The 23487-nt window shown below is 54.2% G+C and overlaps 9 protein-coding genes across 9 annotated transcripts; 3 read left to right on the forward strand and 6 right to left on the reverse strand.

Annotated features, from left to right (window-relative positions):
• Positions 1–425: 425 nt before the first annotated feature.
• Positions 426–3725, forward strand: PG986_009520 (uncharacterized protein; the record flags this gene model as incomplete). Its single annotated transcript, XM_066845742.1, has 1 exon — positions 426–3725. The coding sequence occupies one exon, from the start codon at positions 426–428 to the stop codon at positions 3723–3725; it is 3300 nt and encodes a 1099-aa protein (XP_066698140.1).
• A 578-nt stretch (positions 3726–4303) lies between these two features.
• PG986_009521 (uncharacterized protein) lies at positions 4304–5113 on the reverse strand (the record flags this gene model as incomplete). The annotated part of the gene is made up of 1 exon (XM_066845743.1): positions 4304–5113. One exon carries the CDS (start codon positions 5111–5113, stop codon positions 4304–4306), a length of 810 nt encoding a protein of 269 aa, XP_066698141.1.
• A 179-nt stretch (positions 5114–5292) lies between these two features.
• On the reverse strand, positions 5293–6067 carry PG986_009522 (uncharacterized protein; the record flags this gene model as incomplete). Its single annotated transcript, XM_066845744.1, has 3 exons — positions 5293–5688; positions 5741–5808; positions 5863–6067. The coding sequence occupies 3 exons, from the start codon at positions 6065–6067 to the stop codon at positions 5293–5295; spliced, it is 669 nt and encodes a 222-aa protein (XP_066698142.1).
• A 1229-nt stretch (positions 6068–7296) lies between these two features.
• On the reverse strand, positions 7297–9427 carry PG986_009523 (putative triacylglycerol lipase V precursor; the record flags this gene model as incomplete). The annotated part of the gene is made up of 5 exons (XM_066845745.1): positions 7297–8374; positions 8470–8664; positions 8719–8874; positions 8930–9050; positions 9202–9427. 5 exons carry the CDS (start codon positions 9425–9427, stop codon positions 7297–7299), a joined length of 1776 nt encoding a protein of 591 aa, XP_066698143.1.
• A 2346-nt stretch (positions 9428–11773) lies between these two features.
• On the reverse strand, positions 11774–13504 carry PG986_009524 (uncharacterized protein; the record flags this gene model as incomplete). The annotated part of the gene is made up of 1 exon (XM_066845746.1): positions 11774–13504. The coding sequence occupies one exon, from the start codon at positions 13502–13504 to the stop codon at positions 11774–11776; it is 1731 nt and encodes a 576-aa protein (XP_066698144.1).
• A 1785-nt stretch (positions 13505–15289) lies between these two features.
• PG986_009525 (glycosyl hydrolase family 61-domain-containing protein) lies at positions 15290–16481 on the forward strand (the record flags this gene model as incomplete). The annotated part of the gene is made up of 4 exons (XM_066845747.1): positions 15290–15424; positions 15499–15813; positions 15873–15926; positions 15990–16481. 4 exons carry the CDS (start codon positions 15290–15292, stop codon positions 16479–16481), a joined length of 996 nt encoding a protein of 331 aa, XP_066698145.1.
• Positions 16482–16721: 240 nt separating this feature from the next.
• PG986_009526 (uncharacterized protein) lies at positions 16722–18326 on the reverse strand (the record flags this gene model as incomplete). Its single annotated transcript, XM_066845748.1, has 1 exon — positions 16722–18326. The coding sequence occupies one exon, from the start codon at positions 18324–18326 to the stop codon at positions 16722–16724; it is 1605 nt and encodes a 534-aa protein (XP_066698146.1).
• Positions 18327–18767: 441 nt separating this feature from the next.
• PG986_009527 (Protein SDA1) lies at positions 18768–21038 on the forward strand (the record flags this gene model as incomplete). The annotated part of the gene is made up of 1 exon (XM_066845749.1): positions 18768–21038. The coding sequence occupies one exon, from the start codon at positions 18768–18770 to the stop codon at positions 21036–21038; it is 2271 nt and encodes a 756-aa protein (XP_066698147.1).
• Positions 21039–21421: 383 nt separating this feature from the next.
• Positions 21422–23279, reverse strand: PG986_009528 (uncharacterized protein; the record flags this gene model as incomplete). Its single annotated transcript, XM_066845750.1, has 2 exons — positions 21422–23008; positions 23088–23279. The coding sequence occupies 2 exons, from the start codon at positions 23277–23279 to the stop codon at positions 21422–21424; spliced, it is 1779 nt and encodes a 592-aa protein (XP_066698148.1).
• Between the last annotated feature and the right edge of the window lie 208 nt (positions 23280–23487).

The following is a 23487-nucleotide window of genomic DNA, read 5'->3' on the forward strand; positions in this document are numbered from 1 at the left end:
GTACTTAAGTACTGTTGGAGCTTGAGTAACGGTACTGGTACCTCTTACCCAGCCAACCAACACAGAACTAAATTAAACATTAGGTAGCCTACGACATCTGTGTAACTGCACCGGGACCTTTTTAGCCAAGATATACCTAACTTGCATAAGATAACATAAACGCCCCCCCTCCAATACCCGAACACTTGAACCTAAGTAAGTAGGTAGCCATGCATCACAAGCCGTCACTGTTCGGTTTCTGTTTTTATTAACCACATACACACACACACACACACACACACCCAAGAGCCATGTCTCAAACGGGCACACACTTTCTCTTGCTGCTACCAACACAGACAGCACAGCCAAGATAACTTCCTTCCAATCCCGCGCCCGCTTGCCCACTCGCCCGCTCGCAACCTGGATGCTGCTTGCTGGGCTATGCCATGAACCATGAAATGGAGCCCGAACCCTCAGCGCACCTTGAGCGCTCTACGTCACAGCTATCAACCGCCTCCATCAGGAGCACCAGAGGCCACACCCTCCGCGCCAAATCCCGATCAAGGGCCAAAATCACCTCTCAGCCCTCCAGCTCGGCCTCGTCCATTGCCGCGTCTGACAAGTCGCTGACCTCGTTTCCCGACTTCTCCCCGGGCTCTCCCTCATTCGAGCGCCCCCTGACGCCTGACCTCGAGATCGCTGCCACCGCCGCCGCTGCAACGGCCACTGTCTCGCCCAGGAAGACGTCCAACCCACAGTCCGTCCATTCCATAGTCGACACCTTGATCTCTTCCGACACCCCGAACAAAACTTCGCCACGAAATGCCCTCTTCGAAGATACCCCGCTGGCGACCCGCAAGGTGCCCGGTGCGCTTCATGTTGCGCCCGACGAGCATATCGAAGGCCTGATCGCCAAGCAAGGAGCCGTGCCCCTCGTTCGCCAGATTTCAGAAGACCTGGCGCAGCGCGAAGCGCAGATTGATACCCTCCGGCGCAAGGCCGACATCCGCGAGAGAGCTCTGCGCAAGATAATACTAGAGTGTGGCTTGTCCAATCTCGACCTCGAAACCAAACTGCGGGCGATCGAATTGGACCTGAAAGCCCAGGAGGAATCCAAAAGGGCCCGTGGCGATGGACTGTCGGACCTCATGAGCGATGCGATGCAGGACTCGGTGTCGTATGGGAATTACGTCCTAGGAGACACCAATGATGCCACCATCAGAGGGAACAGTCTACCTGGCCCCAAGGGAGACGAAGCGAAGGGCACAACGAGAGGGTGGAAAGACTGGATCCTGGGGAGTGGCACATCAAAAAGGAACAGTCGGACAAGCAGTCTCAATGGCGATCCGGCTCGCGCGGCTGTTCGAGCTCCAGCAACGGGGGAGCGACGACCCCCGCTCCAGGAGAATCTTTTCACTCCTCCCGACTCGGCTTCCGTAAGGAGCTCCAGCAGGGCTTCGAGTGTCTATTCGAACCAAGTACCCAGGAAGCAGTCAGGGTCTCTTGCTAGCATGGCTTTGCAACTAGTAGCAGGAAAAACTGCCCGTGATGGCGATTCCTTCCGGGGGAGAACGAGCTCGGCAGGCCAAGGCGGTTCTTTGCGGGCACCTTCGAGCACCAGTGCCAAGTCGAGTGCTTCGAGCCGAGCCGTCTCTACCCAGTTCGGCCCCAAATCTCTCATGGCCATGCGACGGCCAACACCAGCTCCGCTCAATGTTGCACCACGGAGCCAGCCGCATGAGAGGTGGGACACGATGGGCACAAGCCCTCCTAGCCCCTCGGCCACCCGACCTGACAAGTACGGCCCTGTTGAGATGGACACAATTTTCTCCCCTGAAGGCCAGCCGCCGACGCTGACGCATATTTATAACAACTACATGGGCTCCGATTATCTTACTGACCGCTTTGGGTTCATTTACGACCAACGCCGTAAGAAAAGGCAGAGGGAAGCAGCACAGGTGGCGCGACAGGTGAAAAGGGGCAGCCGCACTGAGATGCTGACTAGCGGACGATCGAATATATCGCCTAACCTACTGGACGATAATGCCAGCTCAACTATCGACATCGGCAGTGGCGATAGGCCCGGCACGCCAAATTCTAGCGAGGGTTCTGTGGAACAGGGCAAAGCCAAACGTTGGCAGGACTATCTAAAGATCGCTACGTTTCCCACGGAGCTGCTCTCGCATACCCCTTCCATTACTGCATCAGGCATCCAAGTTCTGGACGGCAGCGATGCTTCTAGGTCACCCGTTGTCATAACTTCAGACGAGCGTGGGTTTGTACCTCCCCTGGGTACCGCACCTGCTCCTAACATCGAGGGAGCCGCAAAGCCCGATGATGAACCTGCTGCAGCAACCTTGGTCAAAGAAGACGCCGAACCGGTGAAACTACTACTGCAGCAGCTTAGTGATGTTCATGATGCTCTCCAGAGAGAGAAGACTTTACGCTGGAATGAATTTTTGCGCAAAGTGAGAGCAGAACGCCGGCGCGAAGACGAAGCCGCCATTGCGGCGGCTACCGCCGCTGCGGAGGCTCGTTTTCAGAAAGCTCCCGTCATGATTCCTGAGGCTAAATTCTCCGACGGGGAGACCATTGGCGTTGCCGACCTTGGCGTCAAGGGGAAGGTCGGCCGCGCAAAGGCGAACGAATTCAAAACCTTGGTTTTAGGAGGTATCCCCGTCGCCAATCGTCCAAAGATCTGGTCAGAGTGCTCGGGCGCACTTTCCACGCGAATTCCAGGCTACTACGATGATCTCGTCAGTCAATCAGCAGAAGACGACGATCCTGCGGTCGTCTCACAAATCGAGATGGACATCACTCGTACGTTGACGGACAACATCTTCTTCCGTAAAGGACCAGGAGTTGGCAAACTGAAGCAGGTTCTCCTCGCCTATTCCAGACGCAACCACGAAGTTGGGTACTGCCAAGGCATGAACCTCATCGCTGCCAACTTGCTTCTAATCATGCCCTCCACCGAGGATGCGTTTTGGGTCTTGACCTCGATCATCGAGCAGATCCTGCCGCAGGGCTACTACGACCACAGCCTGATGGCGTCGCGCGCGGATCAACAGGTCCTGCGCCAGTACGTGGCCCATGTGCTGCCGAAGTTGTCGCAGCACCTCGACGACCTGAGCATCGAGCTCGAGGCCCTGACCTTCCAGTGGTTCCTCAGCGTCTTTACGGACTGCCTCTCGGCCGAGGCCCTGTTCCGCGTCTGGGACGTGGTCCTCTGCATCAACGACGGCAGCACTTTCTTGTTCCGGGTCGCCCTCGCCCTCCTCAAGCTCAACGAGCCCCAGCTGCTCCAGTGCGACGCCCCGGCCGCGGTCTACACCTACATCAACCACCAGATGACCAACCACGCCATCAGCATCGACGGCCTCATCCAGGCCTCGGAGGGCCTCCGCAAGGTCGTCCGCCGCGAGGACGTCGAGGAGATGCGCGACCGCGCCATTGCGGCCGAGAAGCAGCTCGTCAAGGAGCGCGAGGAGATGAACCTGCTCCGTCGGAGTAACAACGCCAACAATAACCAGCACAAGGCGACATCGGCCCCTGCGCTCATCACAGAGGAGACCGCATCGAGGGTTCCCAGTCCCATGCCTAGTCCGCGACCCGACATGGACAGCGAGAGTGCTAGCTTCTCAAGGAGTCAGAGCGCCGCGTGCTTGGGTCTGCATCTAGATAGGGCTGAAATGTCCAAGACGCCGACGCCTGCAGAAGAGGAGGCGACATTCGGACTCGGTTGAAAAACCCGAGACAGAATACAGCGACCAAGGGGAAACGAAATTGGACGGACAGATTCTCCAATTATTGCATTTTTATATATTGTTTTCTTGAATCCGGGATGGTGTTCTTTTATAGATTCGGCCAGCCAAGATACCCCATCACACACACACACACTTTTTCTTTTTCTTTTGGTCGCATAGAGGGGATTTTCTTGGACAACTCTTTGGAGGGCGGCATGCAAGAGTCGATTAGGGGACGGGCGGATGGAATAGGAGCATTAGCGTAGCGTCACGGCCGGAATAGGAGTAAACGATTGTTTGATTTCACTTTTAACTTTCCTATTCGAATTACATGGTGATGGAAATCTTACAAGTCTATTAAAGATACTTGTTATCTAAAAAGCCGTAAAAGGAAAATAGGTGCAGGCGTCGGTTTGTGGCGTAGGCCTATATGTACAAAAGAATAATGGATGACATGTCCTCCAAATTTGACAAATCCGTCATTTTCGCCGTCTAATAGTGATGTAAGGTATTAAGTAGTGGTAGTACAGAGCTGGTCTGTTGTGCGGCGAAGATGGAAGTCAGTTTAGCTTCTGGATCTAGCTGGGCGGCGTATCCAAGTTCAAACCCCTTTCCGACGAGTGATAACTATTTACGTCATCACAGCTTGTGACGTGCGTCTCGAAGGACTGGCCGCGGTGCCCTGGTTCGACGTCCTCGACCCGCATCACGACCACGCGACGGACCTGGATGTCACCAAACGAGGAGCGTATGCTAGACCGGCTGCTAATGCGCGAGACTTGGCGCCGCAGGTGGTTTTGGGACATGTGCATTGGTCCACCGGGGGTCGACGGCGTGGAGGGCGTCGTGGGGGTCACGCAACGCGATCCAGGTCCTATCATCGACGAAGGCGTCACGCACCGCGAGGAGGGCGTCGCGCTGCGTAGGCTGCCCATCAGCGCGCCCTGATTTATTAGCTCATGGATCGAGTCGTTCTCCTCGCCGGCTTCTTCGGGCGTCTGCTGCTGTTGTTCCCGCTCCCGCTCCTGCTGCATGTTCGTGTGGGATCTACCGTACGAGGAAAAGACCGGGGTGGGTGTGTTGGTCCATCGTACTGTGTCGTCGCCGGCAGTGGTAGTAGTCAGGCCAGTCATACTCATCAAGGTGGGCCCAGGGCTCGGAGTGGCGAGGATGCGTGCAATGGCCTCAGCGGTGGTCCCGTGGCTGTCGTGGCGTTTGATGTAGGCCTTTTTGAATTGCCGATAGTCCTGCCCCGAAGAATCGGTATCGTCCATACGCAGCCACCTGGCGATCAGGGGGCCTGCCGAGAGGAGGTTCGCGCAAGTGAAGCCTACGAGAACTTCTACGACACCCCAGATGTTATAGCTAACAAACGTGTCTGGTACCATTTTAGCAACCAATGCTGTTTTTCCTCGATGGTGTAAGAGACCTACAAGTTACATCGTTCCAATCGATGAGGCTGACCACTGCAACGCGGACAATGCTGGCAACCAAAGCACTAGAGATAAGACAAGTTTCAGTGTGATGTCGTGAAACCCAAGATTACCCTCAAGAGCGTTGCAAAGACCTACAAGATTCCGAGCATAAAAAGAAGTGCCGAGGCAACGATTCGTCTCCTAGAGGTTTGCCAGGACCAGACCACCGGCAAAGGCAGCACCAGAAGACCGATATTCAATAAAGAGTTGATAGAAGTTGAGGCGAAGTAGAACGAGGTCCTGTTGAGGCATTGCGATTGCGCTGGGTCAGGGGTGGCTGCCCAAAAGCTCGAAACTGGGAGGCACTGCGCGGCGAACCCAATCGAGTTAACGAAAAACAGACATATCGAGCAAATGGCGAAGCCGATTATGCATTTCTGGAACATGGAATGATTTGGCGGCGGGCTCAGACGCCAGTAGGATAGGAGGATGCCAATCTTGACACCAACGGTGCTGACGGTCCAAAGCAACATGGACGCGTACAGGTTCTACGCCCCAACTGTTAGCGACTCTCCCGATGCACTTGGGTACCCTTCTTACCTGTTTAAAACTTATCACCATGCCAGGCGAAAGATGGCTTGCGTGAGTCCCGTAGCCGTATTGAACCCCTGAACAATGTAAGCATATCGATATCAGTTTCGCCTAGCCAGGGGACTGCTCACCCATGTATTCACTGGCATTCATACCGAGACACAGCAACAGTACGCCAGCCATCCAGTAATCACCAATCCAGTCCTTTGAGCCTCCCTGACGCAGCGGCGAACCACAGCGCAGCGCGAAAGACGCTGTCGCTAGTGTGATACATGCTGTTACCACGGCAATAATGAGCCGCTGGGTCTGGAGTTCGCTTGGCTGGAGGTTGTCCATGGCGGCGACGACTATAATCGTGCCCGTAGCCGATAGGTGCTGGAAGAAAGCACACCTGGTAAGATTGGCAGTGGCTCTGGGCGTCCTGTTCGATGGTGACTGGTGACCCGAATAAGATATTTGCGATAAGTCCTCCTCTATAGGGGTCGAAGAAGCAAGGAAGCGGGAAGATAAAGATTAAGAATCACGATTGATTGTCATGGCTGTGGTCTTAAGCCTGTTATCCGGCCCCGCGAGGCGAGCCGACGTCCGTCATTGTGCTTGTCTGGCTCCCTGCGTCCGGGGCCTCGTGGGATGTGTGTGCGCCCACGACTCCCACATGGAATGCTGACCGTCACTCTAAGACACTTGACGGGTACCGCCCGAGCGTTTGTAGGTTAGGCTTTTATCAACAACGGTGAACTGCTTGAATCATATGTGCACCATTCCTCTTTTATTGAAAGACGGGTAAGCTTGGAGTAGGGTTTGAATGAAGTATAAGAAGGAGTAGGAGGATGGATGGAGTCGGTGCGAGAAAGGAAGGGCACTTGGACCTCCAGGAGTCGATCCATCGAGCATGTCTCCCAACCGCCCGCCTCTGCCGACCGTGCGTGAGTATATCTCGACCTTCATCAGTGGCAACTGGCTGTCCGGGAATTCGAACGACCACAGGCATGGCAGGTATTGAAGGAGGCAAAACCGGTGTCCAGGTAGCCGAGTCTTGTCTGAGATGGACCAAACTCCGCCCGAGCGCCTGCCTCACTTCAATTTTGCCAGGTTGCATAAGTGAATCCCTCCTTCCGCACATCCTTCCAGAGTGCTTACTCTAGTAAGTAAGTCGTAGTTTAGTTGCTTAGCCCCCGGGGGGACAAGGGGGACCAATGAGGAAGGACCAAATCAGCATGCCATATAGCGCAAACACATTCCCATCAACGTCAATCAACAGCTTGGTGTGTTTGGCTACACCTGTCCTGCCTACGTACGTAAGCTTGTTTTGTGTGGTTTGTATGATAGCCAACCCCAGCCGTAGACGTTGGATAGATGCATGTATCCGATTTGATGCCTCTTGAGAGGATCTGCCCAGACCGCCCAACAAAGCTCAAGTGGCATCTTGGAAGGGTTCATGCCTGCTGTGACTGACTTCAAAAGAGCTCGTCCGGTCCCCGGAACCAAGCTAGCAACTAAGGTTTGCTCTTGTAGCCTCGTAAGAAAACCCCCCAAACAATGTACCCAATACCACCAACCCTCATTCACACACGGAGTGACCCAATGTTATTGGTGATGAAATCATACGACGCACTCCTGAAGTCATCCGCCAGGAGAGTGCTGCGGTCGTTGTAGAACTGCATCAGCTTCTTGCCGACCTTCCACTGCGGCCACGCGGGCAGACCGGTCGAAGCCGTCCCGTCGCCGTTGGGGTCCAGGTGGTAGAGGAAGTTGAAGTAGTACGTCTGCGTCGACCGGCTCGCGTAGTTGGGCAGCACCCCGTAGAAGATCTGCAGGATGTCCGCCGCGTGGAAGGTGCCCAGGATGGGCGTGCCCGAGTTCCAGCTGCCCAGGAACGACCACGAGGGCACGTCCGGGTTGACCTGCGCCCCTACGTCCAGGAAGGCCCGGCGCGTCAGCGTGAAGGCCAGGTCGCCTAGGATGGCCGCCAGCCGCTTGTACTGCGGGTAGATGGCGTTCAGGATGCCCGTGCCAAAGGGGCTGCCCGCCGTAATGGAGGCCGGGTACGTCTCGACCAGCTGGCTGACCAGGTCGCGCGTGGCCTTGGTGAAGAAGAGGTCGCTCAGGTAGTACACCAGCTTGTTCGTCGTGGTGATGTTACCTTGGAAGAGGGCAAAGATGGTGCCCTCGTCCTCCATGTCGCCGATGATCATGGGCACCGCAGCGTACTTTTTCTCCTGTGCCAGCACTTCGGGACTCGCGGTCAGCGCGCTGAAGTCCGGACGCGGCATGTACGAAAGCGCGATCGAGGAGTAGCTGAGGAGGCCGGGCACGCTGTTGACCGCATTCAGGAACTTGTCGTAGCTCAGACCGCGCAGGCACTCGAGTGTGTCCGCGGCACCGGAACAGCCACCTGTCGTGACCACCATATCATAGACAACCTGGCACTTCTCACAATCCACAGGGTCTGTAGGGAGGATAGTACCGCTGTTCATGATAGCACCACGGAACAACGGCTTCCCGTTGTAGGTGTTATTACCATCGTAGAGTGCCATCTGATTGAAGACACTAATGGCACCAGCGCTCTCACCCCAGATGGTGACCTTTTCAGGATCACCACCAAAAGCCTCGATATTATCTGCCACCCACTCGAGGCCCATTCTGTAGAGCCATCAGTATTCGTCGGTTCTTGAGGCGACCATATGAGTCGGCTTCAGTGACCCATAAGCCAGGGTCTGTTGGAAATAAGAACTGACCTTTGATCAAGATGCCCCAAGTTAGCAGCGCCATCCGCCAGGATCTCCTTGCCTGGCAAGAAGCCAAAGCCGGCAACTCTGTAGTTGACCGCGGCAAAAATGAAGGGCTTCCCCTGAGCAACGGCGCTGGCCAGCAAGGCTGTAGCATCGTACATTTGCGGGGACCCTAATTCGAAGCCACCCCCGAAGATCCAGCTGGGTTTTTATTAGTCCCACATACTCTCCGCAAAGGTGGGAAGGGTCATTTACAAGAAGACCGGCAGTTTGTCACCTGCCTTGGTACCAACAGGTCGCTGGACTCTCATCGTCAAGCAATCTTCGGTCTGCTGCGTGACCACCTGAAAGAGCGGAGTGTTGATCAGGTTACCTATCACCTTCGGTATGAACTCATTGCCACCCGTCGTGCTAATATCCAGGTAAGCTTCTGTATATAAACTTGAGCTGTCATATGGTAACTTACAAGAACATCTGAGGACACGATGGCCCTGCTCCAGTTGCATCGATGGTCCCGAAGCTCTCAGTGAGCCTCTGGGGCGGTCTTAAGCGCAGAGACGCCACCGGTGGTTTCGCAAAGGGCATGCCTATGATAGTAACGATGATAGTTAGCTTCACAAGAGCCCACCAATGTTGTGACATTGCCAGGCATGATACACAGGTTTTTGAATGAATATATCCCGAGACAGATGCAAACGAAAAAGCAATTCATATGACAGATTGCTTGTAGGTACTAACCTCCGAAGTTCTCAACCCCTGCTAGCACAGAGCCAATAACGGTTCCCGCTGGGATAGCCACTGTTGTCTTGGCTATAGCCTGAACTTCCACGGTGGCATCAGGGGCAGGAGCAGGAGCCGGCTCGAGAGTCGGAACAGGTTCGGGAGCAGCCGCAGATGCAGGCAGAGCAAGCGCCGAGCCGGACAACACCGCAGCCACGACGACAGAGAACCAAGACGTCTTCATGGTGAGAACCGTCTACAGGGCTTTTCAAAAAAGCGAGAGCAGGCTCAACCCAGGAACAGGCCAAGGGGGAGAAGGGGGCAGAGGAACGAGAAGAGGAAGAAGGAGAGGATACCAGAGGCACGGGGCTGTGACCACCAGGCAAGACAACATGAAGCCTGATACGGAGGACTTATGGCAATCTTTATAGCGATACCTCAGCTTGACTGGCGTCTTCACCATTTTCCCCTTTAGGCAACCAGGTAACGGTATGGGCTCATCACGAGGCCCTTTCCCGGCCTACTTTAAGGATTGGAACAGGGGCCCCTTCAGCCTTAGGGGCCGATCTGGATGTTGGGTAGCCATCGTCCGTCCAGCTGACGGGTTCTCCGACCCCGAAGATCATGAATGGGTGAAGCAGATGTGTGCTGCGGCCGTCGCAGCTATTTCCTGTATTGTCGCCAGCTCCGAGAAGCCAACTTAGCTTCTGGAGGCCGGCGTAGCGGGAGTTGGAGGCAAGGCCTTGGACAAATAGTAACCGTTGGGCAGGGCAGGGGCAATCCCAACGCCTCCCCGCTTATTGTGTCCCGCAGATCCCGCTCATGCATTTGCTTTTCTGGTAGAGAAGACCCGAGCCACGCCGTGTCACCAACCATGTGGCCGGGCACAACTGGCCAAATGGGGCCGGAACGAAATGGATGTAGGTGAATGGGTAGAGGCTTGCGAAAGTAGGCTTGCTTGGCTACCTTGCATTGCCGTTACTGCTGCTTGCTTGCTTGCTTCTGCCGCCTAAGCATCAAGAGAATTCGAGGAATGCCGCTTGGCGATCATGATTGTTGCATGGCACATTCCCGGTGCCCCGTTTCATTTCGTGCCATTCCCGCCGCTGCACCACATGATAAAAAGATTCGACACGCTGGGTGCCTGCATACAAACAGACATGGACCGAGGCAGGACCATCGCTAGTCAGACCAGCGGTAAGGGAAGAAGAGTGAGTAGCCGCGGGCTGGTTGGGTGAGGAAGGAGGGGGGTTCCTCGGCGCATGTCCCGAATGTTGCGCAGTTGGGCGTCAGAGATGGTGTGTAGGTGATCAAATAATTCGTCGTATGGTTGGTGATTCAACAGGTTTGTTGGCTGGCTGGAAGGCTTGGTTTGGTTGGCTGGGGGCCGCCAGAGGACTGCGACATGCATGGAAAATGTCGGTGATATCTTGGGAATATACGTGATCCGCGCATGGCGGCGTTGAAGAAACGACCCAATCGACGCCCGGCGGGTTGCATCGTCTTCCCCGCAATCTATTCTGCCTGCCGGGCTTTTTCTTGCATCGTCCATTCCCGTGCGGATGACAGAGGCCCCACCGGGGAGTGGAGGGTACTACTATAGGTATGCTTCTGGACTATTCACAGTAGTCGTACCAGTCAACGTTGGCTGATGTCAATGTACATGTAGCTGACAACCCATACGGAACACGCAACATTATGCTTCCCCATCTTGGGTGCAATGGCCGTACCTACTTCCTTATATGCCGGAATCCTTTCACACCCTCTTCTCGCACACTCTCCTCTCCATGCTCTTCTTACTTTCCCATGTGCTTTTCGGCCGAGACACAGCACGCCCTTCTGCGCCTACCTATAGCTTTCTCCCACAAGTCGTATTCGGGAGCTCTTTAAAAAAGACAGACATCCGAATCTAGTAATGAGCTCGTACGCGGAACTGCCGTCCTTCTACTAAAGCATGGCGCCAAGTCTTCCACCCCAATTATCCTGGTCATGACGTTTGCTTTCTCCCGAAGCCCACCCCTAGCAGCTCAGCTTTGTAGATATTGGGATTCGAGCTGGATACCCAGCAATCCGTCCCCTTCACGGTATAGTGCTTATGGCATGTGAATATTCGGGCGAGCCACGGTCGTATACGCAGCTCTCGGCATCGAAGACGATAATTCTAGATACGAAGACGGTGCGATGCCTTCGTTGCGCGAAGCAGTGAGCCGAATGAGGTGTTGTTCTGCGATATAAGGTTACAACTCCCGAGTCCAGGCTAAGGTCACTTGACCTCGGTCGTCGAACCAGATATGGAAGTCAAGCATGCAATGCACACCTGGATCTGACATACTACGTAGAGAAGCAGAGTGATTCCTGGAACTTCCCAGTGCCGATCCTTTGTCGTACTCACGTGCTCGACTTGGCTTGTGGAGTAGGTAGACTAGTGGTAGAACATGTAGTCAAGGTGCCGGTGTCGCTGAGGGTTGGCAAACTGGTCCATTGACCCGGGACTTCTATTGGCATAGACGAAATATGTAACCAACAACGTGGGAGTATGTGCAGTCTAAGAAGAAATCAAGTGTTGGTCCATCCGCAAAAAGAAGGTCAACTAGATCACAACACCACGCTGAGCCCAGCCGTTCCTCCCTTTCCATGCCCAGAAGATCATCCCGCAACCCACCCAAATCGAAGCAGTCATCGCCCAGAACGTGATGGAGTAACACTTTGTGCCGTAGCAGAAAGTATCGTCCTCGGAATGGGTGGCTGGAGAAGACGTGTTGGCGCCGGCTTCGTAGACGGCGGAGTAGATCAGACCCCACATGGTCGATCCGATGGCCGGAAACAAGGCAACGATTCCGAAGTTGGTGCCGAAGTTTTCCACGCCCCAGATGATGGTAACAATAATAGGCATCAGGCTGAAAAGGCCACCATAGCCAGCCCCAATCAAGCTGGACACGATCCAGAACCGATCACCATGCTCCTGGATAGCTCCAGTTGCCAGAATCAGGGTACCTAAGGAGATGATGATGCCCGCCGTAATAATCAGAGCGATGCGTGAAATGGTGATTCTTTGACCAGCTGGTGCATGCGATGAGTGTAGACCACCTTGCAGATGGGCACTTTGTGGCTTCGGCGAAGCAAAATCGCTCAGGGAGCCGACAACAAGACGAGCCACAGTGTTGGTAGCAGCAATGATCGAGACGTGGGTTGCCGGAGTTGTTATACTCTCACTGATTTGCGGCGTGTGTAGAGTCCCGATGACGGTACCGAAGTTGTTAATGAAAGCTTCGCCTGGCCCGATTATGAGCCAGAAGCCCAGAGCGAACCACCACATAGTATGGTCTGACAGGAAGCGTCGAGTCTCGCTATTGAGTAACCATGTCTTTTTCAAGGCATCGTTGTCATCCTCATGGTCTTTGATGGAGTTGATAAAGCCGCCGTCCTCGGCGTCTCCGCCAGCGCTAGCAATGCCGTAGCCTGAAGAAGTGGTAGATCGTCGCCTGAAGATTTCGCTTCCTTCGAGGAGACCACTCCTCTCAAGCTCGTCAACAGCTTCATTGATGAGCTCGTCTTCGTCAATGATGCGGAGAGTGAAGGTGCCAAACAGACCAACAAAGGTCAGGCAGACGGAGAGGAACACAAAGAAATAGAAGACGCTGAATTCGCCTCGGGAGCCGTCCGCGTGTTTCTCGTATAGGATCCGGCTTGCCACCTGACTGACCAGGACTCCGCTGAACCCAAGGGTTGCTATCGGTGCCACGAGCATCAAGCCGCGGTATTTGCCCTTGCTGAAGTTCTTGGCGCACGTCGTGACGGATGCGACGTATACGCAAGCGGTGCCAGCACCGATAAGAACAAACGCAAACACCATGAATGGGAACAGGATAGGGTCCTTACGCCCGAGTCCGCCCAGCGCGATATCTCCTTTGCGATATAGTCCGGCTGCGAGCCCGTAGCCTCCGCCCAGTAGCACGGCCGAAATCAGGGCGATCCGGCTCGGGCCGGTGCGGTCGCACATGTATCCGATCAGTGGAACTGGGATGTAGAGCGCAAGGCTCATGGCGCTGGCGACGCCATTGATTTCGAATTGCGTGAAGCGCAAACGCGACTGGAAACTGGGGCCGTACAGCGAGAAGACGGTGATGGTACCGGCGGCAGCGGCAGCCAGAAGCGACCCGATAAATGCCATGATGCGCAAGAAGCGCGTCTTGGCTCGGTAGGAGGTGGTTCTCGATCCATCGAGTATAGAGCTGTTGGAGCTCAGGGGCCCAAGAGTAGACGCCGGAGACGAGGGTCGTAGGAGCGGCGCCCGGTCGTCTGATACGGAGGTGGAAGCCATGGCGATGGCGAGTTGGAGGTTCGTTCGCTGCGTCGGGTCGTTCGGGGTCAAACGCAACACTGAAGAAGGCGTTTGTGCAGGAGGATAGATGGACTTTATGGCGCAGGTCGCATCTGCTTGTAATCAGGGGCGCTTTAAAGGCGCGTGCGGTGGGAAGGAGATGATCATGTGGACATTGTCATAGAAGATTGATTGGATTGGTATTCCTTTTGGGGGATGTTGGTCTTAGATCCAGGTATCGTCAGCTGCTATGATTATGACGAGCTCCGATATCAGGCAGCATCCAGTCTTATCGAGCTATGTCGCATTTTCTGGGCCGCTTTAGTGGGTTCCTTGCAGTGAGGCGTCGTGCCTGTAACAGTCGCCGCCCCCGCCATCGGTCTAATTGGGGCCTGCAAGTGCCTATCGGATTCACTAAAGGACCAACGGCGCCCCCAAACTGCCCAAGAAACGTGGACGTGTTGCGCTTGGTAGCTTGGTTAGGCGTCCTATATTTCCACATCTTTGAAGCTATTTGAACTGCTGACATCCGTATTGGGCCTCGTGACAACAATGAACATCTTTCTTGGAGCGTTATCTCAAACCTTACATACCTGCCGAAGCTTCTCAGGGTTCTGCTAAGGGACACTTTCAGTTGAGACTGATAGCTCTGCTCCGGTAACACAACATTAAACGCACTAGGTACACCGTACGTAGGTACAGTACCCATGGCATCTGCCAATGCGCGCGCGTCCGTGTACACTCGCATAAGATCAGCCCAATGTTCATCATGGCTCGTGTCGAGTCATGTGTGTTCGCGTTCTCCAGGATCAAAACTCCACGGGCCCAAGCCCAGTCTGACTGAATCGATGCCGGAAGCCGTGGATTAGCCATTGGTATGATCCGGTCCCAGCGTGCTGGCTATGACGATGTGTGAGTAAGTACGACGTAGCATTTTCGATTTTGTCGCGTGGCGCTTCAGAGCTTGCGTGGTCGCACTTGTCAACCTACAGTACAGTAGATGTCCAGTCATTAGGATGCATATGTAGTGAGTACATACTTACCTAAAGGGCGGCACGGCGACAACACATCCCAATGCGCTGAAAGTACTTACACTTGTTTCCAATCACCGAGTTTTGAGCGCCTTTTGAGCACGCAAACTTCGTCATATCGCCGCAGCCATATAACCAAGTCAGCCTTACTCTTGAATGGCCATCAAAGAGGTTCGCATAGATGCATTAAGTACATGGAGATGGCACTTGGATCGCGCTCAACTCCAAACCCGGATGTGGAGAGACACATTCCGCCTTGGCACGAACTGGTGGAAAAATCCACTTCCTTTGCTTCATCAACCTCAATCAAGGTCCGGACTCGGGCGCTGCAGAATTCTCCACGAATATCAATGCTGGAATTCTCCCACAGCTGTTTCGAAACGCCGCTTTATAAGGCAAGCTTCCAAACTCTCGGTGATTGCATGCTGTAGAAGGGGTCTTGCGACACGAAACATGATCCTGCCCCCGTTATATAAGATAGCTCTACCGAAAGGGTCACGCCCCGAGGACCCATTTCGGTCCGTTGACAGGCGCTTGCCGAGCTGTGAACATCTGGCAAATCTTATTGTTTCGTGGTTCGCCTATTGACGATGGCCTCACCAGCAGGTCTTACGATGATTTGAATTCCGCCAATGAAAGGAGTCTCCCCAGAAATGGGTAGCTCCTATGTCCGAGTAGATATGTATATAGGCTCTGAGCCGTCCGGTGTTCATAGGGATACACGATCCAAGACACTGACCGGTAAACCGATACAATGTTGAAGACGACTGTTATCGCATCTTTGTTCTCAGCGGCCACGGCGCACCAGAACTTCCATCAGTTCTGGGTCGATGGAGAGACACCAGGCTATCAAGCCGGCATTCGGATGCCGCCAAGCAATAGCCCAGTGGTAAGTTTGACTATTGGCTATTGCCATCAGCCCATCTTTGTCATGGCTCTCTCTAATGGCTTATTTACTGTTAGACCGATATAACCAGCGACGATATAGTTTGCAACGTCAATGGTGCCAAGGTCCCCTCGGGCGTTGACACCGTTGCAGCCAAGGAAGGCTCGGAGATCAAAGTCCAGTGGGACCAAAGCTCGCATCCCGGCCCTATCACTCACATGCTGTACGGCCCGGTCGACGATGCTTCCCAGGCGACTGGCATCGGCGCTGGCTGGTTCAAGATTGACGAGCAGGACTATGTCGACGGCAAGTGGGCCAACGAGATCATGGAGGCAGACAACATGACCCATACCTTCACATTGCCCAAGGGCCTAGCCAGTGGTGAATATCTGGTAAGCCAGTGCATATGCTCTACATACCTTGTCCTGATTCTTGCTAACATTCGGTACAGCTTCGTTCTGAGATGCTGGCTCTCCATGCAGCCCAGACTGTCGGGGGTGCGCAGGTATGTATAGAGAATTGCCCCTCGCTTACTTACCAACTCATACTCTAACACGGTATATGGTAGTTCTACATTGGCTGTGCTCAGCTCAAGATTACTGGCACTGGCAGCACCGACTGCAGCCCCAAGATCACGCTACCGGGCGCCTACAAGGACTCCGATAGCAACATTTACATCCCCAACTTTTACAACGGCTTCAAGGCGGATAGCTACAAAGCCCCTGGAGGTGATGTTGCAACTTGTGGAGCTGGCAGCGGTGGATCAAACCCTCAACCGGCGCCCACATCCAGCGCTCGACCAACTTCAAGTGCCGCACCGCAGACCACTCTCACTTCGAGTGCCGCTCCGAAGACGACTTTGACTTCTTCTGCCGCGCCGCAGACGACTCTGACCACGAAAACCAGTTCATCGGCGGCCTCGGCCCCGACTTCTTCGCCTGGGGGTGTAGCGCTGTATGGGCAATGCGGGGGTATTGGTTACACCGGGGAAACGAACTGCGCGTCTGGAGCGAAATGCGTCAAGCAGAATGACTACTACTCTCAGTGTGTCTCTGCTTAAGTCCGCTTGAGTTCAACTATATTTATTCTCTTCGTAAAGCCGCATTGGAAGTCGGGGATCCTATCTGTCACGCATGGACGTGTAGCCTGGGTTTGAATGGACCGAGACCAATAGCATTCATTATCAAGTTTTTACCATCCAGTCTCATGTTCCAATTTGGTGGTTTTGTGAATTTCTGTTGAAGTAGTGCAGTCCAAGCCTGAGGACCTTCTCCTAGGAGAAAGATGTGGGCGTCGGGCTTTACGATGGTTGCGGGGCTGTTGCTTTCGGGCGAGAAGGTCTCGAGTCTAAACGCCACACAACGTAACCATTGTAGAAAAGCGCAATCATGAAGTTGTCGTCATGGATGATGGCTCGGGGATGGGGGTCGAAATGTTCAAAGTCAGGCTCCGCCTCGGTGTCAAGCCACGGGATTCCTCTCCGAGAAGCTGGCCGGTGTTGTTCCAGGCCAGGTTGATGGACAACAACGGTAATTTCTCCGTCATCTAGCCACTTCATACCCCCGAAAACGAGACAGTTGTTCCATACGCGGTGTTTTGTCTTAGGATAGAACATTGGCAGCTCGAACCGCTGCTCAACAAACTGTTTGTGGTATATGTCGAATTGAGTGGTGCAGATTCGCCCAGCATGCTGGTCGGGGTGTTTCTGCCTGCCTACATCAGTATGGCACAAGGCATATAACCCATAGGAGTTGGTCTTTTCGAAGTCCGCCCAATAGTGGACCTCCTTTTCCCCAAATCCAGACGTGGTGGACTGGAGATTGATGTCGTCAGGTAATTGGCCTTCATATGATCTCACAAACCTCAGCTTGTTGAATTCGTAGACAACAAGCGTCGTAGCTTTATCAGAAGAGACCCTCTTCGTTGCCATGAATATGGTATCCTCATCGTTTGGGTGTGCTATTGCCACAGGCGTCGCTTTGGCGTCGTCTAGTGGCGGCGAGATGCTGGTTACATCCACAGATAATAACGAAGCTCCATATTTCCAAACATATAATTGCTTGTCTCTGGTAACGAAGGCTACTCGATCCCCTTCAGTTGTGCATGTCTGGACCCAGCTGGGCAATTTGACTTGTTCTAGGCGGCCTGTCTCGATATCCCAGGCAAAGAAGGTCCGTTTGAGGACGCTAGCGACCAGAAGCTTGGATCCCAACGCCTCCAATTGCATAACCGGCGTGAACAACTTTGAACTTGAGGAGGAATAAATTCTCCGTTTCCAAGTGTTCAAGCAATCGATGACGAACGTGTGGCTCTCGTATGCCCAGGCAATGCGACCGTACGCATACAGAGAATCGCAAGCTAGTCCGGAGTCGTTGGACGGCTTGGGGTACCGATCATATTCCTCCGGGTTGATGCTGAAATATCGTTCGTATTTCCAAGAGAACTTGTTCACCAGCTCCGAGCGAAACGGTGTCTTGTTGCAACGCAGCGAAGCTCGCACCGCTTGTATGAACAGCGAGCTGATGCTCTTGGCAGCACTGGTGCCGCGGCGCGCAGACTCTCCCCACGTATATGATATTGCGGGAAAATGGACATCTGATAATGCGCGGCTGATGTCTTGGCTCATCAGCCTCGACCTCCATGTCTTGGACACTGTCAGGCAGGACCAAATGTCGCGCAGTTGCAGATGCCTCACGACAGCAATAACAAGCTCAACCGGCAGCTTTGACAGAATGTCGGTCTGGAAGGTAAACTGTGACAGAAGGCCTCTGAGCAAGCGTATCTCATTGGTCGTCAGGGAGCCGCCTTGTACAAGGTAAGAGAGGTTGGCCTCCCGAGCGTGATGGTCAATTTGACCATCAGCCAATTTCAGACCACCCAGTGCATGGGCCAGTGTTTGCTCCATCGGCACGTATGATAGGTATGATGTTTGGTGAGAAACACTGGCAGGGAAGACTGGGTGTAGCAGGCTCTGGCAGCGTGCCAGGGTGGATGGCTCTATGTATGTGTGATAGATCTTCACCATTAAAGGAGGGCTGTTTGCAATTTCCCCTGGCTTCATTCAAGACAGCAGTGCTCGGTGCACTAGCAGCACGATGAAGGCCCGTTTGTACGCAGGCCAGCGCGTTCACTCAACCCCCACCAAATAAGCTCCCCTCCCGGGACTGCTGGAGTCTGGACCCCACCTGGATTTACAGGGGTCTGCGCCTACCAAAAAGTTTCTTATCCGCTGTACGATAAGCCCAGAATCGAAATTTCTCCAGCCATCCTCGCCTGTATACCGTCTTCAACCTCCAGCAGACAACACGGCAACCAAGTTGGATTCACCTCCAACAACAGAATCGCAATGGGCCGCACTGCTCTCGAGAAGACCGAGGCGGATCTGGTGACTTTGCAGTACAAAATCAGACGAGATCCCCAGGCCTACGAAAAAGAGTTTCTCGAGCTATGGAACCAGTATGAGTCGACAAGAGACCAGTTTCTGGCCGCCCCAGTCACCAGCGAGTCCAACGTCCTCATCTCCTACAGAGAACTGGTAGACCTGATTGCCCATTGTGCCGATCGTAAGTTGGACTCCCAGCCTCCCGTTGCATTGCATTGCAATGCAGCCGCGACACTCTTGCTGACAAGAGCCCTTTTAGTGTACCCCGAGCACACTGTCGGGTTCGCCGACGGCTTGAAGGAGACGCTCACGAAACACCACGCTGTGCTTGAGTCCGACCTGCGAGAGAAGATCGTAACTAGTCTCGTCCTTCTCAGGAGGAAAGATGTAGTCGACTCGGGTTATCTCCTTACTACCCTCCTTCCGATCCTTGTCTCGACGCCCTCCAAGTCTCTGCGCCATCTGCTTTTCACCAAGATCCTCAGCGACCTACGCAATTCCAACACCAAATCCATCAACCACAAGTTGAACCGCACAGTACAGAATGCCCTCTTCACTCTTGTCACGAGCGACCGAACATCCTCGAAGGGCCTTTGGGCAGTCAAGTTGACTCGCGAAATGTGGCGTCGCCAGCTGTGGACCGACGCCAAGCCGGTCGCCATCATGAAGGAAGCATGCTTGTCCGATAATGGAAAGGTCATGGTGGGTGGCGTCCGGTTTTTCCTGGGCAGTGACCAGGAGCGTGAAGAGTTACAGGACGAAAGCAGTGACGAAGAAACACCCGACATCAAGCAGGTCAAGCATCAAATTGGCATCAACAAGAAGTCGAAGAAGAAGAAGAAGGCTCTGGACAAGGCTGTAGACAAGGTAAAGAGGGCCCAGAAGAAAAAGAACGCACCCAACCCTCTCAACTTCTCAGCATTGCATCTTCTGCACGACCCTCAGGGATTCTCAGAGGCGCTCTTTGCTAAACATCTCCATGGAAAATCGAGATTGGCTCTGGAGTCGAAGCTTCAGGTCCTCCAGCTCATCACGAGACTGGTTGGTCTGCATCAGCTGACTCTCCTCTCTCTTTACTCCTGGTTCACCAAGCATCTCACTCCTAGACAGCAAAATGTTACCACATTTCTGGCTTGCCTTGCACAAGCTACGCATGAGCTGGTGCCTCCGGATGTGCTAGAGGTTCTGATACAGAAGATCGCAAATGAATTCGTCAGCGAAGCCGCTGCCGCCGAAGTGGCCTCAGCTGGTCTTAATGCAATTCGAGAGATTTGTGCGAGACAGCCCTTGGCCATGACAGACACTTTATTGCAGGATCTTGTTCAGTACATCAAGTCTAAAGACAAGGGTGTCCAAATGGCGGCGCGGGGCTTGCGTTCTCTGTATCGTGAGCAAGCGGCCGAAATGCTTCAGAGGAAGGATCGCGGCAAGCAGGCGACTATGAACCTCAAGAGCGGCGAGCAACGACAGAAGAAATTCGGTGAGCAAGAAGTCGGTGGTATCGAGGGACTCGAGTTACTCGCGAAGTGGAAAGAAGACGAGCGAAAGAGGAAGCGAGCCGAGAAGGGCTTGTCAGAGGGCGGTGATGACAATGATGAGGAGGAGGAGGAGGAAGAGGACGATGGCTGGGAGGTCGCCTCCAATGAGAGCAGTGACTCCGGTGAATGGATTAGAGTCAGCGATTCTGAGGATGAGGATGAACCAGCCCCCAAGAAGCAGAAGCGCGACTCCGAGGAACCCGAAGATGAAGGTGATGCCGCTAAAGAACTCGAAGAGTTGTCAAAGCTGGCAACTACTTCGATCTTGACTCCGGCGGATCTGGCCAAACTACGTGAGCTGCGCATGGAAGCGAGCATCGACAAGGCCATGGGCCACAAGAAGCGCAAGGGAGAACAGCAATCGCGTCACTTCGACGAAGGCTTGACGGCGGAGCAGATCGAAGCCCCCGCCAGGCTGCGTAAGGACACGAAGGAGGAGCGCATAGCCAAGGCTAAGGAAGGAAAGGGTGAACGATCCGAGCACAAGTCGACGCAGGCCATCCGCAAGTCCAAGAAGGACGCTGAGGGCAAATCTACCACCAACCAGGAGAAGGCCCGCAAGAAGAACTTCTTGATGACCTTGGGCAAGGCCAAGTCGAAGCAGAAGCGAAGTCTGGTGGACACGAGGAATGCACTCAAGAATCATATCTCGAGGAGCAAAGCCGGTGGCAGAAGACGGAACGGTGTGGCGAAATAAACGTAGCGCTAGGTTTCTGTCTCAAGCTTATCAATATACCCTAAAGTCTTCATTTGAGGAACATCCTTCTATCTTCTCAACTGGCGTTAACGACCCAGCATCAATATCTCGTGCTACTCGTGCCCCTTTTACTACGCCTGTAGTCCATTGGGTATCCCTACGTCTCCGACCGCATTGAAGCTAACAATATGTCGCAACATATTTCAGGGTCTGCTGACTTATCATTTAGGCTGTTTGCCAGATTCACTGCTCAAAGTCAACATGCAGTCTAGGTAACATCTACACATACATTTACGACTTGACTGCACCAAGCCTGTCATATACAATGTCAATTCCACATGCTCCAAAGCGAGACGTACAAAATTAGAAAAAGTATCGGGTATCTACAGGTCGGCACGTTCCAGGCGGAGGTAACACTGCGTCGGTTCTCGTGCGAACTTCTGCACGGCATCGTAGCTGTTCAGCTCCGTCGGCGTCTCCAGCAATCTGAAGTTCCAAACGAAAAGTGCAAACTGCAACTTCAGCGCCTGCAGCGCCAGCTTCTTGCCGAAGCAGCCCCGCAGCCCAGCCCCGAAGGCCAGGTTCGGGCCCGCCATGGGGTCGAACCTCTCCGTACCCGACTCGGGGTCCCTCTTCAGCCAGCGCTCGGGTTTGAAGGCCCCAATGTTTGCATCGTCCCACAGGCTCGTGAGGGACTTGCCGCCGTCCGGCCGGGCGCCGGGACTGCGCATGACGGCGTTCTCGGCATCGCCGTCACGCTTGTCCTCGGCGATCCGCATGTTGGGCTCCAGGTACCCGGGCCCGTTGGCCATCAGCAGCACGTCGGTCCCTTTGGGTATGCGCTGGCCCAGCACGGTCGTGTCCAGCATCGCCCTCCGTGCGACGAAGGCGATGGTGTTGGCGTGGCGCGTGATCTCCTCGATAACGGCGTCGAGGTACGGCACGTGCGCCTTGATGAGCTCCTGGTATGTCGGCGACCGCTGCTGCGCCAGGGCGTCCGGCAGCGCTCTCCGTAAAGCGGTGCGCAAGGTCTCCTGCGCCGCGGGGTGGTCGGTCAGGTACTTCACGCCCCACGCCGTGGCCGTGGCGGTGGTGTCGTGGCCCGCCATTGTGAACCCGAAGAACTCGTCGGCGATGGCGCACTTAAAGTAGTCGGGCTGCCGACCTTCCTTCTCGGCGACCTCGCGCTCGCGCTGTAGGACGGATTGGAGAGCGCTTGTTGGCTGCTGTTGCTCTTGTGCCGTGGCCTTTGCCTTCTCGATGAGCTCTACACTTTTTGCCACCTTGTCACGGATGTACTGATCCTTGGTCGCGATGGCCTTTTTCATCTTGGGCAGCTTCCGCAAGATCCATGAGGCGAAGATCGGGGCGGGAGACATTTGTGTGATCGTCGCCGAATCTTGGATGGTCAGGACCGCGGCGAATATCGTCGGAATGGTACCCTCTGGGAACTCGACGGGCTCGTTCAGATCCTTCGACATGTTGAGCTGTGGGGCATGCTCCAATACTGCTTTTAGACGCTGGATCGTATTACTCTCTTGCTCGGGGAGCCCAAACGAAGATGCGAAGATGGCATCCAAGGCCGCATACGTGATATCGTGGTGGGCAGAGAACGGCCGTCCCTTGGCCAAGTCACACTTGGCCTGCCATACCTTGATCAAGGTGCACACGGAGTTATAGACCTCTCGCGCGCTCACTTGGCTGATGAAAGTAGGCGCCATCAAGTGGTTAATCAAGTTACGGTTATGCTTGAAGTGGACATCCGTAGACGGGTAATGCGAATGCTGCTCCGGAAGGATTCCCCCGATCATCTCCTTGAACAAGGTACGATCGAATTCCTTGGTTCGTCGGAGCAGGATGTCCTGGCTTTCGTACGGATCCGTGACGACGACCCATGGCCACTCTCCGGGCTTGAAAAATGCTTGCACAATGGGGCTCTGATGTCTTGTCGTGAGCGAAGTGAGCCAACACTAAGAAACTATCAGCGGAGGTTCTTGGAGTAAACGTCACATCGGCTGTCAGCCGGCCGGCCGGCGATGTCCCACTCACGAAAATTTGCTTCTTTTTCATGACATAACTCATGACTTCGGGTATATCCCCGAAGATCTTCTTCGCTGCATCGCGATTGTAAGGGATACCGGGTAAGGGCTTCGGCGAGATGGCGCGGTATCCAGGATAGAGACCCACGAGCAGCAAGCCGAATAGCAGCCTCGCCGGAATCGAAGACAGAACAGCGCCCATTGTGTCGTGAATTTCTTGGGGGGTACTGAAGACGGTCCGTCAGTGTCAACGAGATTTGCTTTTTGTTATATGATATGTCAAGTGGAAAATGCCTCAAATATGTGTGATTGCTCGAACTTCTTCCAACCTGGAAGATGTTCCGGGCGACAATGATCCTTGTGAGCATCGGTGGGGTCATCGCGGATATTGTTACTTTATCTGAACGGAT

The sequence above is a fragment of the Apiospora aurea genome (genome assembly GCF_038362705.1).
Source record: "Apiospora aurea strain CBS 24483 chromosome Unknown utg000006l_segment0_segment0, whole genome shotgun sequence".
Taxonomy (NCBI): Eukaryota; Fungi; Ascomycota; class Sordariomycetes; order Amphisphaeriales; family Apiosporaceae; genus Apiospora; species Apiospora aurea.